At 41.8% G+C, this 16,338-nt stretch overlaps 1 protein-coding gene across 3 annotated transcripts; it reads left to right on the plus strand.

Annotated features, from left to right (window-relative positions):
* The first annotated feature begins 5,681 nt into the window (after window positions 1–5,681).
* Window positions 5,682–16,338, plus strand: LOC118358248 (E3 ubiquitin-protein ligase RNF34-like). 3 transcript variants are annotated; one of them, XM_035735843.2, is made up of 8 exons: window positions 5,682–5,826; window positions 8,021–8,239; window positions 10,292–10,669; window positions 13,416–13,478; window positions 13,653–13,854; window positions 13,986–14,015; window positions 14,251–14,295; window positions 15,014–16,338. In XM_035735843.2, the coding sequence occupies exons 1-8, from the start codon at window positions 5,821–5,823 to the stop codon at window positions 15,199–15,201; spliced, it is 1,131 nt and encodes a 376-aa protein (XP_035591736.1). In that variant the 5' UTR covers window positions 5,682–5,820; the 3' UTR covers window positions 15,202–16,338. The 3 variants fall into 3 exon arrangements, with proteins under 3 accessions (XP_035591736.1, XP_035591738.1, XP_035591737.1); XM_035735845.2 differs by having other exon boundaries at window positions 10,346–10,669; XM_035735844.2 differs by lacking the exon at window positions 14,251–14,295.

Below are 16,338 nucleotides of genomic sequence, written 5' to 3' on the forward strand. Positions count from 1 at the left end.
ATATTTTTAGGAATCGTCCATGCAGTATATCACCATAGATATTCAACCCAAAAAATCTTACTGAGGGAAATGCAGTATCACAAACAATATTCCTATTCTGTTTATTATTACATTTCAGTGGTGGAAAAGTACCCAAATGTCATACTTTAGTAAAAGTAAAGACATCTTTAGAAATGTAGTCAGTAGTGTAAAGTACTTAAGTACAAATATTTTTTAAATACTACTTAAGTAGGTTTTATGGGTATCTGTAATTTACTATTTATATTTTTGAAAACTTTTACTACACTACACTCGATACATTTCCCCTGACACCCAAAAGTACGTGTTCCATTTTGAATGCTTAGCAGAACAGGAAACGATCCAATTCACACACTTATCAAGAGAACATCCCCGGTCATCCCTGCTGCCTCTGATCTGGCGGACAAACAAAACACACATGCATGATTTATAAATGATGTCTGAGTGTTGGAGTGTGCCCCTGGCTATCAATTTAAAAAAATACTTAAGTATATTTAAAACCAAATACTTTTAGACTTTTACTCAAGTAGAATTTTACTGGATGACTTTCACTTTTACTTGAGTCACTGTCTATTAAGGTATCTTTACTTTTACTCAAGTATGACAATTTGGTACATTTTTAACCCCTGTAGTTAAAGTAAAAGTTGTCAAGAATATAAATAGTAAAGTAAATTAAAGATACCCATAAAAAAAAACTTAGAGGAGGAATGCTGCAGCAGCCCGCAAGGTGTGTTGCAGTATGACAACTTTTAAAGGAGCAACCACAATTCTTTAGTACTTGAAAGTATTTTTACTTTAGTACTTTATACCACTGCTACATTTATACTTGAGGATGTTAATATTTTCAATGAATATATTATATATTATCATACTTACATCAACCAAAGAGGAATAAAAAAACAAACAATAAAGCCCCCCTTTGGAATCGCATAAAAAACTATTGTATATTCTTTAAGGGATACTGGAATTCTAAATGTATCAAGAAATTCCCCTTATGAGAGTACATATCCATCCTCATTCAGTAACTGACCAAACAAAATGATTTTATTCTCAAACCACTTTAGAAAAAAAAGTGACTTATTTTCTTTTTGTTGTATCTGTGAGGGGAAAAGTATGTTTATATGCTAAAATCCAAGCTAAAAGTGCCTGCTCATGGAAATTGGCCAATGTTACACCAAAATAGAAATTCTAAACCACAAACTGAGAAAAACAGTAACTAAAACACTTATGGAAGACATTCTTAAAGTGCAGTGCCTTCAGAAAGTATTCAGACACCTTGACTTTTTCCACATTTTGTTACGCTACAGCCTAATTCTAAAATGCATTAAATCGTTTTTTCCCCTCATCAATCTACACACAATACCCCATAAAGTCAAAGCAAAAACATGTTTTTAGACATTTTTGAAAATAACAAAATGAAAATATCACATTTACATAAATATTCAGACCCTTCACGCAATACTTTGTTGAAGCACCTTTGCCCACGATTACAGTATTGAGTCTTCTTGGGTGTGACGCTACAAGCTTGGCATACCTGTATTTGGGGAGTTTTTCCCATTTTTCTCTGCAGATCCTCTCAAGCTCTGTCAGGTTGGATGGGGAGCTTTGCTGCACAAATATTTTCAGGTCTCTCCAGAGATATTTGATCAGGTTGAAGTCCGGGCTCTGGCTGGGTCACTCAAGGACATTCAGAGACTTGTCCCGAAGCCACTTCTGCTGGTGGTGGATGACATGGATGCTGTCACCACCATGCTTCACCGTAGGGATGGTGCCAGGTTTCCTCCAGACGTGATGCTTGGCATTCAGGACAAAGAGTTCAATCTTGTTTTCATTAGACCAGAGAATCTTGTTTCTCATGGTATGAGAGTCTTTGCATGCCTTTTAGAAAACTCCAAGCGGGCTGTCATGTGCCTTTTACTGAGGAGTCTGGCCAACCTGATTGGTGGAGTGCTGCAGAAATGGTTGTCCTTCTGGAAGGTTCTCCCATCTCCACAGAGAAATTCTAGAGCTCTGTCAGAGTGAACATTGGGTTCTTGGTCACCTCCCTGACCAAGGCCCTTCTCCCCCGATTGCTCAGTTTGGCTGTGCGGCCAGCTCTAGGAAGAGTCTTGGTGGTTCCAAACTTCTTCCATTTAAGAATGATGGAGGCCACTGTGTCCTTGGGGACCTTCAATGCTGCATAAATGTTTTGGTACCTTTCCCCAGATCTCTGCCTCAACACCATCCTGTCTCGGAACTCAACGGACAATTCCTTCGACCTCATGTCTTGGTTTTTGCTCTGACATGCACTAACAACTGTGGGACCTTATATAGACCGGTGTGTGCCTTTCCAAATCATGTCCAATCAATTGAATTTACCGCAGGTGGACTCCAATCAAGTTATAGAAACATGTCAAGAATGATCTTTGGAAACAGGATGCACCTGAGCTCAATTTTTGAGTCTCAAAGCAAAGGCTCTGAATACTTGTGTAAATAAGGTATTTCTTTAAAAAAAAAATGTTTAATACATTTGCTTTGTCATTATAGGGCATATTGTGTGTAGATTGCTGAGGATGTTTTGTTTTTTATCCATTTTTTAATGAGGCTGTAATGTAAACAAAATGTGGAAAAGGTCAAGGGGTCTGAATACTTTCCGAAGCACTGTACTTCAGAATCCAATTTAATTAAAAAGTTTTATTTAGAGTATTGAAATCTAAAACCCTGTTCTTGGGTATTATTGAGAATATCTTTCCGTAGATAGTGAAGCTTCTTAGTCCTTCACAATTGTAGGGGGCAATTCAAGTGATAATGAGTCATTGTCACGTTCGTCGTATGAGTGAGACCAAGGCGCAGCGGGAGTAGAGTTCCACATAATTTTAATACATCTAAACTCTGAACAAAACAACAAACAACCAAATGAAACGTGACGCTACTGATGTGCACTAAGGCAAATATACATAGACAAGATCCCACACCAGAAAGTGGGAAAAAGTGCTGCCTAAATATGATCCCCAATCAGAGACAATCAGAGACAACGATAAACAGCTGTCTCTGATTGGGAACCATATCAGGCCAACATAGAAATACACAACATAGAATGCCTACCCCAAATCACACCCTGACCTAACCAAATAGAGAAATAAAACGGCTCTCTAAGGTCAGGGCGTGACAGTCATAAACCGACCTACCATACAATTAAATATATTCTAGTAACTAGAGGTTACATTTATTTTTTGTTTTCTCAATAATGGGGTTAAACTTCAAATTACTCCTTTGTTTTTCATCCTTGCATATAACAATACCAAGATAAGTAACCTTATCTTTAATTGGGATACCATATACTTCCTGTAAAACACAGTCCTTGAGTGGAAATAAGACTGACTTATATTAATTTCCAAAAATGATACCAAGGAAAACTGTTCAATACAGGAACCTGCTTTGGAGACCTCATTCCTGTCTCTCAAAAATATGGTGGTATCATCAGCCAGTTGACGTAATTCTAATTCCATGCCAAGTGCTGAAATACATTGAAAATTCCCATTCTTGATATGAAGAGCCATAAATTGAGTAACCAATAAAAATGAAAATGGACAACTTCCCTCTTTGATACAGTATATAGCCTACTCTCGATAGAAACATTATGTCGTTTTAGGTGAACTGTAGTCAGCAGAGGGCCCCCAAATCTATTGGTAATGCATTACATCAGTGTCTTTTTAGAAACAGCTGCACTGAAATCCCTGATTGTCATTCTGTTCAAGAACATACTACAAGAATGATCTTCTTTCATCCACTATTTCCCATATTTTTCCCCAGGTGGGTGCACAGGCCCTACAAATCAACATTCAGGGCCTCTAAAGAAAAACATTCAATTAAAATCAATTGAATCCAAATGTTGGGGCATGTATGTCATTATTTTTCTATGGGGGAACAACAGTGCGGCTCTGTCTATAGAGTGATAGTGGAAGCACTATAGACCACATACACTAATGTTAGCAGATATGAATTTAATTGGACTATTTCAGATTACTACTAGCAAGAGTGTATATCAGAGAAGATATTTACTTTAAGAAATTCCTATACAAATCAGGTTTAAAATAATGACCGGGCTCTCTCTAATAACCAAGCACAAAGCACTTGGGCTCCAGAGTGGCGCAGTGGTCTAAGGCACTGCTTCTCAGTGCCACAGGTGTCACTACAGACCCTGGTTCGATTACACGCTGTATGACAACCAGATGTTATTGGGAGTCACATAGGGTGGCGTCATCTCTAGCTGCCACCTTTGCTAACAGGTATTGTGTCAGTTTAAAATGTACACAAGACAGTTCACAGAATTGTCCATTTAAAGAAATATAGCCAATGTGCTATGACTCATACTGTACTACTCTATACACAATGCTGCGTTCAACCAATTTCAGAGTTTCCTAGTTCCTGACTAGCACATGAATGCTGCAGAAGTTGGTAAAGAGCAACTACATAATTTTGAAGTTGACTGCAATCAAAATTTCATGACCTTTAATCACGTGGTTTTTGTAAAGTTCATGCAGTCAGTCATGTAGGCACAAAGGCAAGGATATTACTGCCAGTAAGATTGCACCTAAATCAACAATTTATCGGATCATCAAGAACTTCAAGGAGAGCGGTTCAATTGCTGTGAAGAAGGCCTCAGGGCGCCCAAGAAAGTCCAGCAAGCGCCAGGACCTTCTCCTAAAGTTGATTCAGCTGCGGGATCGGGGCACCACCAGTACAGAGCTTGCTCAGGAAGTTCAGCAGGCAGGTGTGAGTACATCTGCACACACAGTTAGGTGAAGACTTTTGGAGGATAGACTGGTGTCAAAGAAGGGCAGCAAAGAAACCACTTCTCTCCAGGAAAAACATCAGGGACAGACTGATATTCTGCAAAAGGTACAGGGATTGGACTGCTGAGGACTTTGGTAAAGTAATTTTCTCTGATGAATCCCCTTTCTGATTGCTTGGGGCATCGGGAAAAAAAGCTTGTCCGGAGAAGACAAGGTGAGCGCTACCATCAGTCCTGTGCCATGCCAACAGTAAAGCATCCTGAGACCATTCATGTGTGGGGTTGCTGCTCAGCCAAGGGAGTGGGCTCACTCACAATTTTGCCTAAGAACATACCCATGAATAAAGAATGGTACCAACACATCCTCCGAGAGCAACTTCTCCCAACCATCCAGGAACAGTTTGGTGACAAACAATGCCTTTTCCAGCATGATGGAGCACCTTGCCATAAGGCAAAATTGATAACTAAGTGGCTTGGGGAACAAAACATCGATATTTTGGGTCCATGGCCAGGACACTCCCCAGACCTTAATCCCATTGAGAGTTTGTGGTCAACCCTCAAGAGGCGGGTGGGAAAGAAAAAAACAAACAAATTCTGACAAGCTCCAGGCATTGATGATGCAAGAATGGGCCCAGATGTTACTTGACAGCATGCCAGGGCGGTTTGCAGAGGTCTTGAAAAAGAAGGGTCAACATTGCAAATATTGACTCTTTGCATCAACTTTATGTAAAAGCCTTTGTTTGACACGTATGAAATGCTTGTAATTATACTTCAGTATTCCATTGTAACAAAAAAATCTAAAGAGACTGAAGCAGCAAACTTTGTGTAAATTAATATTTGTGTCGTTCTCAAAACTTTTGGCCACGACTGTACTTGACAAAATAGATCAGCTCGAACGCCCCCGCGGTCTCGCTTAAGCTCGAGGTGCTGGTGGAAAGAAGGGAGACGTAATGAAGTGAGGATCTCTGGGTTGTTGCAATGGTCAGATTATCAGTTTATTGCCACAAATTCCACAACCCGGAGTTGCTATGAAGGTACAATTATTTTCCAAATATTTGTAGTTAATTCTACTCCTCAATTCTCAGTAGGTTATTGCTGTCAAGCTTAGTTGACTCTATATGTAGCATTGATGCTTAGTAACTAATGTAGCTAGCTATTAGCTACTGTCAGTATGAAGCTAGGTACAGCTTGTACAGCTTGTTGCCGAAATAGGCTAGCTAGTTAGCTACTTGGCTAGATTTGATTATTTAACTGTATATGAGTTAGCTAGCTAGATTAAATAGTTTATTCAGGCGAATTCTCGATAACCAGTATTCATGTTCAATGTCAGTAGTATTGATGATTGTCCCCACCACCAAGGGAGAGTAACACAGTAATAGCTTGATGTTTTGCATCTGTGTCTAACGCTAGGCTACTAGCTAGCACGGTCAGTAGATTGACTGTTTGTCTTGCCTTGTTTGTGACTGATATTTGTGATTTGAATGGATAGTTCAAATCCTCCCTCCTAGGAAGAAATCTTCTGGTCAATTATTGATTTTTGGAATGTATGTTAATTGTCTGTAGGCTGTTTGTTTTCTGCATCTGTAGAAATCCTAACGCTCATTGGGCATAATATTTAGCCTTTACAGTGGGAGTTCTTAATGCATTTTTTAAAAGGTTCTACCATCTATCTTCAATGAATATGCATTAGTAAGGATACAAACACATACTTTATTTAATTTAATCATGATACAATCTCAAACCTAGACAGCTGTGGTATTTTGCAGATATTAATGGATGATGATTGGTAGAACCTTGTGTATATTCAGATCAGTAGGGGACTCAATGCAGGTACAAGTCAATGTACACAAGCTGATTTACCAGGAGAAACTGCACCTTCAAGAGAAACACCCCCACAACGCATCCAAAAAATGTAAATATATTTAGACTAACAGCAGCAGAAAATGGAACAGTATTACAACAGTATTACAACAGTTGTAATGGGGTGCGTGCTGGTGGCAGGGAAGTCAGACGCAGGAGAATGAACTTGGTATAAACGAGCTGTATTCAACACCTCCGAAAACCAAAATGTACAAAATAAAATAAGAGGGTGCAAAACCCGTCGCTCACCAGAACAACTAGAACGCATACATACAACAAACAATCACCGACAAGGACATGAGGGGAAACAGAGGGTTAAATACACTACATGTAATTGATGGGATTGAAACTAGGTGTGATGGAAGACAAGACAAAACCAATGGAAAATGAAAAATGGATCAGAGATGGCTAGAAGGTCGGTGACGTCGACCGCCGAACACCGCCCGAACAAGGAGAGGGACCAACTTCGGCGGAAGTCATGACAGAAGTATTACAACAGTATCATAACAGTGGTAACAATAGTAGTACACCAATTTATGCACAAATTGATGTGTTGCCTGAGTAAATATATTCCTATATTTGACTACTGCACAGTACTATTGTTCATGTAACAGAGACTAGTATAAAAAGTAATGGGCAAATGATAGGGCCTACGTTTGGAAACGGATTACCTCATTGATAGAGATGGGAGTTGAACTGAAATTGATTTTGTGGAATTATCTTCCCATGTTAATACAGGGGAATGCATTCTCTAGTATTAAATTACCAGGGAACAGATATTTAGTTGTCATTTGCAGCCTCTCATCGAGGTAATTAGTCAGTTCGTTTATTCGATGCATGAATCATTTCTCCACTACACATCTTCGCTTTCTCACACGTTCTCCCCTGCAGACAAAAGTATCCCATTTAGAGAAATGTTGATAGGATGTGTTGGATGTAGGTCTATTAGGACCGGTCATCATGCAGTCCCTGGGCATGTCTAGTCTATTGTGCCATCGTCAGTCGCCACAGAGCTATGGGCTATGCTTTTCATTTCCTCAGCCAAAACAAAGTGACGTCTCCAGCCTCTCCTGTGGCTGCAATTTTAAGAGTATAATAGCCTGTGTTACCTTGACCACTCTATTTTTAGATGTTTTCACACTTGTAATAACCTGTGTGCAATACATTGCGCCATCAAGCCAATCTGTTCGTAGGTATCACTGTGATAATGACTATAGGGTGTCTGGTGTTGCACAGATGGGTCCTAGCTCAAGGAGAGGAGGCTTGTCAACACTACAGGGCTGTTGCTGGTGATGTTTGACAGGGATAACTCCTTCTCACGTCTGTGGAGCTCTGCAGTCTCTTAACACTGCTGTCTGTGTTCTCCAGGCGGGGGCCTCGTCCATGTGGGCTTCATGCTGTGGTCTGCTGAATGAAGTCATGGGCGCAGGGGCAGTGAGAGGCCAGCAGCCTGGGTTCGGAGCCGGTGCCGGACCCTTTCGGTTTGCCCCCAGTGCAGGATATTCCACATATCCGCCCACAACCTCAGGGAGCCCCAGCCTCGTATGTAAGGCTTGTGGCCAGGCCTTCTCTGTCTTCAGGAGGAAGGTAGGTGTTGAGTTTGGGGACCATTGGGGTAGCTAGTAGACTTATTGTGTGAATGGCCTATGTCCCAGATGGTTAGAGGGTGTTTTATACGCTTTGGGGTGATGGCTAGGGTGTGTTTGATAGGCTTTGGGGTAATCAAGAAGGAACCTGTTTGGGTGTTTGAGCCATAGAATAGTTTATAATTGGTATTGACTGAGGAGACACTATAACATTTAATGCACTGATATTATTAGATATTTTATTAGATCTGATCAGAGTAGCCCTTATATGTTTATTCAAACATACACACCCTACTACAGTAGGCCTACATGTTAAGTAAGGGCCCGTGTTGATTAGTTCCGTCCTTAGACGTAATCTGATGTGTCCTCCGAGGTAGCCAAGATAAGAGATGCTGAATACAGCCAGTTACGTCATGAGACTGCACTTACGAGCCCATGGCACAGCAGTGGTAATTGCTACACTCCAAATCAAATTGTATTTGTCACATGAGCCGAATACAACCGGTGAATACATTACATTTACATTTAAGTCATTTAGCAGACGCTCTTATCCAGAGCGACTTACAAATTGGTGCATTCACCTTATGACATCCAGTGGAACAGCCACTTTACAATAGTGCATCTAAATCTTTTAAGGGGGGTGAGAAGGATTACTTTATCCTATCCTAGGTATTCCTTAAAGAGGTGGGGTTTCAGGTGTCTCCGGAAGGTGGTGATTGACTCCGCTGTCCTGGCGTCGTGAGGGAGTTTGTTCCACCATTGGGGGGCCAGAGCAGCGAACAGTTTTGACTGGGCTGAGCGGGAACTGTACTTCCTCAGTGGTAGGGAGGCGAGCCTGAATACCTTATCGTGAAATGCTTACTACAAGCCCTTAACCAACAATGCCGTTTTAAGAAAAATAATAAAATATTTACTAAATAAACTAAAGAAGGGAGAGAAAAAGGGACACAATAAAGTACCAATAACGAGGCTATATACAGGGGGTATTGGTACCAAGTCAATGTGCGGGGGTAGAGGTTAGTCGAGGTAATTGAGGTAATATGTACATATACGTAGGGGAAAAGTGACTATGCATAGATAATAAACAGCAAGTAGCAGCAGTGTAAAAGAAAGGGGGGGGGGTCAATGCAAATAGTCTGGGTAGTCATTTGATTAACTGTTCAGCAGTCTTATGGCTTTGGGGTAGAAGCTGTTAAACTATGTTGAGAAAACCACATGTTTTTGTTCTAATGTAGTCTGTGGTAAAAAAATAAAATAAAAGACGAGGACTTAAGCTACTTTAGTCTAGATTTAGATCAGTGTGAGGTTTTGTGGCTGATGCATGTTAATGCTATGGTCTGAAGTTTGTTAGGAGAATTTCTAGGTAAGCACTGTGCTTCATCAAAGGTCTAACCAGAATTCATCAAATGGCAGGGGGAAGGGGGTCTGTTGTGATGACAGAGGGAGACGACGTCTCCATATTGCTGGGTTGAATTCCTTTACTCTGTCTGAACTGGTCCCTCTGCTGCTCTGCATCACCATGCCAACACAGCGCTTAATCATGCCCCTTGCGTGTTATTACTGTTTGATGTTTGTGACATGAAATGAAAAACTGCCTGCCTCCCGTCCGACTGGAGAGGGAGGGGAACAGATGCACATGATTGAAAAAATGCAGTAACGGAAAAAAGACATCGACCTTCTGCTTCCTTATGGCTTATTTTGGGCTCCAATACCCCACATTCCTCATCTGTCCAACATAGCCTGTGAAGGTTCTATTGATGATCTCAGAATCTGTGTTGCTTTGTTCAGAACAAACAACCATTCAAGGTGTATAGAGGGAGATGTTTGCACCATTAAATAATTGAACGAGACATGATTTAATCTTCCATCTGCATGAATGTTTTAGTGGAGACAAGTTCTACATGCAGGATATTGTTAGCCTAGAGTACTGGGCAGGCTTTGTGGATCTTATTAAGGCACAGTGTGCCCTGGTGCCTACATTAGTCTGTGTCCATGTCACTAAGCCTGTCTCTCCACCTGCTTAATGCGCACACTCTATCTCTCTCTCCCCCAGCATATCTGCTGCGACTGTAAGAAGAGTTTCTGCACTCTGTGCTCTGTGCTTCAGGAGAACCTGCGTATATGTGCCACATGTCACCTGCTGAAGGGGACGGCCTTCCAGAGACCACAGCTGATGCGGCTGAGGGTCAAAGACTTGCGACAGTACCTGCTGCTACGCAACGTCCCCACAGACACCTGCAGGGAGAAGGAGGACCTGGTGGACCTGGTGCTGTGTCACCAGGGAACAGGGGGGGAGGAGGACCCCGACAACCCCCTCTATACCCCGCCCCCCTCCGCCGCACGTTCCACCTCCGAGCTGTCTGCGCTCTCAGTCTCCGCCTCTCAGGGGGAAGCTCTCAGCAGGAGCGACAGCTCAGGGACAACCAACCAGGTACATGTGATGGAGGTAGAGAGTGAGTGTAAAATGTGTTACGTGTGCTCTGACAGTGACTGAGGTCTAAATTAAGAGATGACTGCTACAAATACCTGTACTTTGCCTGCTCAGCTGGTGCAGAGAGCAGTAGAAGCTTTACTATGAATGGGAACATAGTAGTCCCCAAGGTATCAGTGGACTAAACAGCAGGTGATTCATCCTAATCCCTGCCTGGACTGGAAGGATTTACAGTGCTCTGTGGAGGTTTCTGTCTGAGTAGGCCTGTTGCGGTGACCATATTACCGGCAGACATTACCGCCGTAATATTCCACGTGACCGTTGAGTCATGGTAATCTCCTCTTATGCACTCAGGACTTGCATTGGTAGTGCCCAACTCACTAACGGCCATCAGGTCCACTGGAGGCTGCTGATGTAACATTCCACTGATTCTGCTCCAGCCATTACCACGAGCCCATTCTCCCCAATTAAGGAGGCACCAACCTCCTGGGATCAGGTCCAAATGGCCTGGCTCTGTTGTCCCTCCATCAGGTTCTAATGGCCTAGTACTCAGGACTCTATTGTCCCTCCATCAGGTTCTAATGGCCTAGTACTCATGGCTCTATTGTCCCTCCATCAGGTCCTAATGGCCTGGTACTCAGGGCTCTATTGTCCCTCCATCAGGTCCTAACGGCCTGGTACTCAGGGCTCTATTGTCCCTCCATCAGGTCCTAATGGTCTGGTACTCAGGGCTCTATTGTCCCTCCATCAGGTCCTAATGGTCTGGTACTCAGGGCTCTATTGTTCCTCTAACCACACTGACATCAATGCAAATACACTTATCATCAAAACAGTATTGCGATTTTAAAACTCACCTCACTGTGATTGATCAATTTGAAGAAAGAAGTTCAACAACCTGTTGAAACTGAGTGGAGAACATGTTGTTGTGGATGTTGTTTCAAAGCCAATGAAATGGACAGTGCTTTCTAAGGTGACGATTAATTCAAAACACTCATACGCATATTAGAGCTGATGCATACTCATAGGCCTATATACTGTATGAGCCCAAGCCTGAAAATAAACACGGAATTTAAAAAATGATTGTGCAATTATACAATACATAGCCTAATAGCCTACCGCATATTACGCATGGCAGAAAAACAAAATGATCTTATGTAATTGGTCTAGCCTATACTCCAAAATTAGTAATCCCCTTTGAGTGTGGACTGTATTATCATGCATACTGGATAGACTGGTTACCTCATGCTACACTCCAATCTTTCTATCCATGAGTCTGGGAGAGAACATATAGGCCTAGGCGATGCCGTTGGTTCATTTATTGTGTAGGGTGGCTTACAGAGTAAGCCTACAATTGTAGAGAATTTGTATTTGATTTTGAATAGCTTAGTAATAGGGATTTTTATAATCAATAGGCTGACCTATTACCTTTAGCTACAGAATATCTCAAACTTCCACTGTTATACCATCTGGTGATGAAGGGGGTCTCATTGTCATGGAAACCCCTCACAGCGAAGCCTTTTATCAGACTGGGACATTTCCAGGAGCCTGTTTTGGAGCTAGTTCTCCTGTTTATACAAGCCATGACCTTCTCTCCTTTATACCCTCCTTTATATCTCCTCCCCTCTTTCCTTCATTCCTTTCTCGAGCCAGCAGAGTCGGGGTTTCAACAGTTTAATGAAATATGTTTTGTTACTATTGATGTTCCCGAACAGATTTCACTTGGTTTCCCAAATTTAACCACTGGGTAGCTGCACGAACAGGGTTAGAGAGCTAATGGTATAGAGTTTGGGGGGAATATCACCTGTCATGATGCAAGTGGCTGTTCCACTGGTTGTCATAGGTGTTTGCACCAATTTGTAAGTCGCTCTGGATAAGAGCGTCTGCTAAATGACTTAAATGTAAATGTAAATGTAAATGCAGCGAGAGGCTGCATGCACCTCAAACAGTGGTTGATGAAATCACCGGAGTATCTTACCCGGCATGAGTGAAAAATGCATTTGAGTGCAAACAGGTGACATGTATTTGTTCACCTGCTCGTGTTCCTGCCCATTTGATAATGAGCCTTTGTAAATTGAAACAAATTTGACATAATATTGAAGACAAAATTAAATTGATAATAGTCTTGATGGGTGAAAATATGATCACTTGATGAGAGAACAGCAGTGTGTAGCCTGAGGCAAGGAACAGAGCACAAGCTTTTTTATGCGACTTTCTCAAATCATCAATAGACTGTAGTTGCGTCATGCAGCCCATATATGTTTTGATTTCTAATACATTTGTATCATTCTCAAATAAAGTTGCCAAATAACTCTAAACCTAGCATATATAGGACCTGTTTCAAACGACAACTTTTACGCTCAACATAGCCACTTTATATGCACACTCGCTCCAGAATAGGAAATAATGGCACAGAACTTATAAGCATATCTTGTCTGATAAATGACCAAGCCTATGGCATGGCGCATAGCCAGATAACATACAGCAGGCCAACTCGTATTCTGTTCTTCTTACATTTTCGGCCTGCCTAAAATAGTGAAGTTATTGTGATGGTGTATATTAAATAGATTTGACTTGTTAAAATGTAGATGTTCCAAAGGCGCGCACCAGTGACTTGTATGCCTGGAGATGCTACACATGTTCATGCTAATTGACGGTCAATTACCGTGAGACTGGTAGTCTATTGCATGACAATAACCGGCGGACAAAGTGGCCCTCCGTCTGAGTCATGTTTGTTTTGTGTGTACAGGATATAGGCGACGCCACGTCTCTCTCCCTCCTGAACCTGGCACCCAGTGAGCACACACCAGAGGTAAATGATAAACCTCACTCCTAGTAGGCTGCTAACTGTAGAAATATGTCCTCTCACAGCATCTGGAGCTTATTCAGAGGGGTGCAACATCCTCCTGTCCTATTTGACCCTCTCTTTCCTGTGCAGTATGTGTCATGTATGTAATGGCTTATGACTCTCCTCTCTCTCCTGCAGGTGAGCCCTCAGACGCGGCCGCGAGCGCGGGCCTCTCTCTCAGACATCTCCAGCCTGAGGGACATCGAGGGCCTGTCCGTTAGACAGCTGAAGGAGATCCTGGCCAGGAACTTTGTCAACTATTCAGGCTGCTGTGAGAAGTGGGAGCTGGTAGAGCGCGTCAGCCGCCTGTACAGAGAGACGGAGGAGAACATGAAGTCATGTGAGTAGCAGTGAGCCTGGTTCCAGATCTGTTTGAGCTGGCTTGCCAACTGCCATTTTGTTGTTTGCCCAACAAAATGGTGTGCAGTAGTTATTTTATCTAAATGTGTTTTCTTTCTTTCTTTCCTTCAGTGGAAAACGTCAACACAGCTATAACTGCAGGTAAAATGTCACTCCTCTGTCTGTCTTTTGTGATGATATGTAGTCTCTGGAACAGGAATGGAAAGTACAGCTACTTGACATGTAAACCCTTCAGTCCTCGTCAATGATATTCTATCTCAGAGTTCCTGTATCCCATCAATGCTTTGTACCAGGGGTAGATGATGAGTTGATTTCTGTAGTACAAAAATAACATAATCAGTATTTACTGACTGTTGCTTTACTCCTTCCACACAAGTGGTGGCCTTGCCCCCTCCTCCCATCTGCAATGGAGGGATTGGAGGTAAGGTATCTGAAAAGGGCACATTTTCCCCTGGTCTCTCTTACTGTTGACCTGGTCACTCCTACCATCTCATGGCCCCTCAGCCTGCATGTAACACAGGCATCCAACCTCATACACAGCCCTCAGTCATGCATGCAGGAAGTATCACCTTACTTACTACATGTGGTCCCACTACTACTACTACTACTGCACATCCATCATGCTGTCTTTGTATCTTATCCATACCAAAGGTACCTTCATGCCATCTGAGCATGTCTAGTTATTGGAGGTTCTCAATGCCCCTATTCATTGCCAAATAAGAACCAGTCACCCATGTGCCATCTTTAAGTTTATTACCTAGAAAGCCAAGATGTCTGTTATTAACTTCACACACACATTTCTAATAAAGCTACATCTATACAGCTGCAAGAAATCTGGGGTCTGAATTCACTGATACACCGTCAGGTGATGAAGGGGGTCTCATTGTCATGGAAACCCCTCATAGCGAACATTTCCAGGACCCTGTATGATGCTTGCCCTCTGGTTTATACCTGCCATGACCTTCCTAAGATAAGGCACTCTTGATACAAGAGCGAAGAGATATTTTAGTGTGCTCTCTCACTGGCAGTGCCAGTCTCTTCTACCTCTTCAGGGCTTGACATCATCATTGCTCTCCTCCACTCTGATCTGTATGGAATGTCTTGTTCTTCTCTGATTCCTCCCCTCTGTCTTCCTCCAGATGGGGAGAAGGCCCAGCTGACCAACGTGGATGACAACCTGTGCAGGATCTGCATGGACTCCGTGATCGACTGCGTCCTCCTGGAGTGTGGTCACATGGTCACCTGCACCAAGTGCGGCAAGCGGATGAGCGAGTGTCCCATCTGCAGGCAGTACGTCGTGAGAGCCGTGCACGTCTTCAAGTCCTAATGTCGCAACCCACCACTTCCACCATGTCACATCTTCAAAACATTCACCTCCAGAGAAACAGATCTGTGTTGTTCTGTCCCAGTTGTGTGTGTTCTGTTGTTATCCCCTGAAACGCTTACATTATTTGTAAACTTGATCATGAATTTGAGAAATGCAGTGTGTTCATTTTTTCCCACTTAATTTCTTTCTTGGGACGAATCAGTGTTTGACCAATGAAAAGGAGGGCAGCAGTCTACCCTTTATATTAACCCATTCCATTTCTAAACACATCCTTGACGTTTTCTCATCTACCGTATTTTTGTGTTATGCTTTTGCTTACTTATGTTGACTTTTAAACAAGAATGTGAGCTGTGTGTGCGTACCATCGTTCCCAGGTACCTACAGAGTGAACCACTAATTGTGACTGTCCCAATGACCAAACCGTATCATGTAATGTCTGCCCATATAGAGGTCTATTTTGATTTGGAAGGAAGTCTCACATTTGTTTTAATTCTGTCGTAACATCTTAGCACTGAATGTTAAGATGAATAAGAAAACGGGTGCTAAATACGTTCACATGTTTTTCCTGTTTTCCGTTTGTTAGTATACCAACTTAAATTGTGGATATCGTCACTGTCTGAAAACCTTTTATCTCCCCCAAAAAAACTTCAGGAAATGACCATATTTTCCCATTAACGGAAATACAATTATGAAACTTCAGAAGCTATTTCGAATACATTTTCTTGGTCCTATAGTAAAATGTTCAGAGTAGAACATTGAGGGGAGTTACTGCTTTCAATAGATGAAAAACACAACTAAATTTAAAAAAAATAAGCATTATGAGCATGTAATTCCATCAGACAGCAAAAATATGCTTAGAATATTTTCAGTTCTCTTTCTTGGAAGTGGAGAGAATATTGTCTTTTTAATTAATACATTGTTGTAGTTAACACAACTAATCAAATATATAGCTGCAAGTTAACTGCCACTTGTGGAATATAAAGTATATTGAGGAAAAGTGACTTGCTGTACAGTTGCATATAATGTTTCATATCAGTATGAGATGTACATATCTATTTTTTTCCATTTGATTTGAATGTGTAATTGAATTGAAGATTTCCCTCAGATTAGTTTATTAAAGAGTAAGGTTTCACTGTC

This window comes from Oncorhynchus keta, chromosome 25 (assembly GCF_023373465.1).
Source record: "Oncorhynchus keta strain PuntledgeMale-10-30-2019 chromosome 25, Oket_V2, whole genome shotgun sequence".
NCBI classification, from domain to species: Eukaryota; Metazoa; Chordata; class Actinopteri; order Salmoniformes; family Salmonidae; genus Oncorhynchus; species Oncorhynchus keta.

Coding starts and splice junctions, on each gene's coding strand:
- LOC118358248 (XM_035735843.2), top strand. Junction 8,240..10,291: donor TCTCTGTCTTCAGGAGGAAG/GTAGGTGTTGAG, acceptor TCTCTCCCCCAG/CATATCTGCTGCGACTGTAA. Junction 13,855..13,985: donor GGAGGAGAACATGAAGTCAT/GTGAGTAGCAGT, acceptor TCTTTCCTTCAG/TGGAAAACGTCAACACAGCT.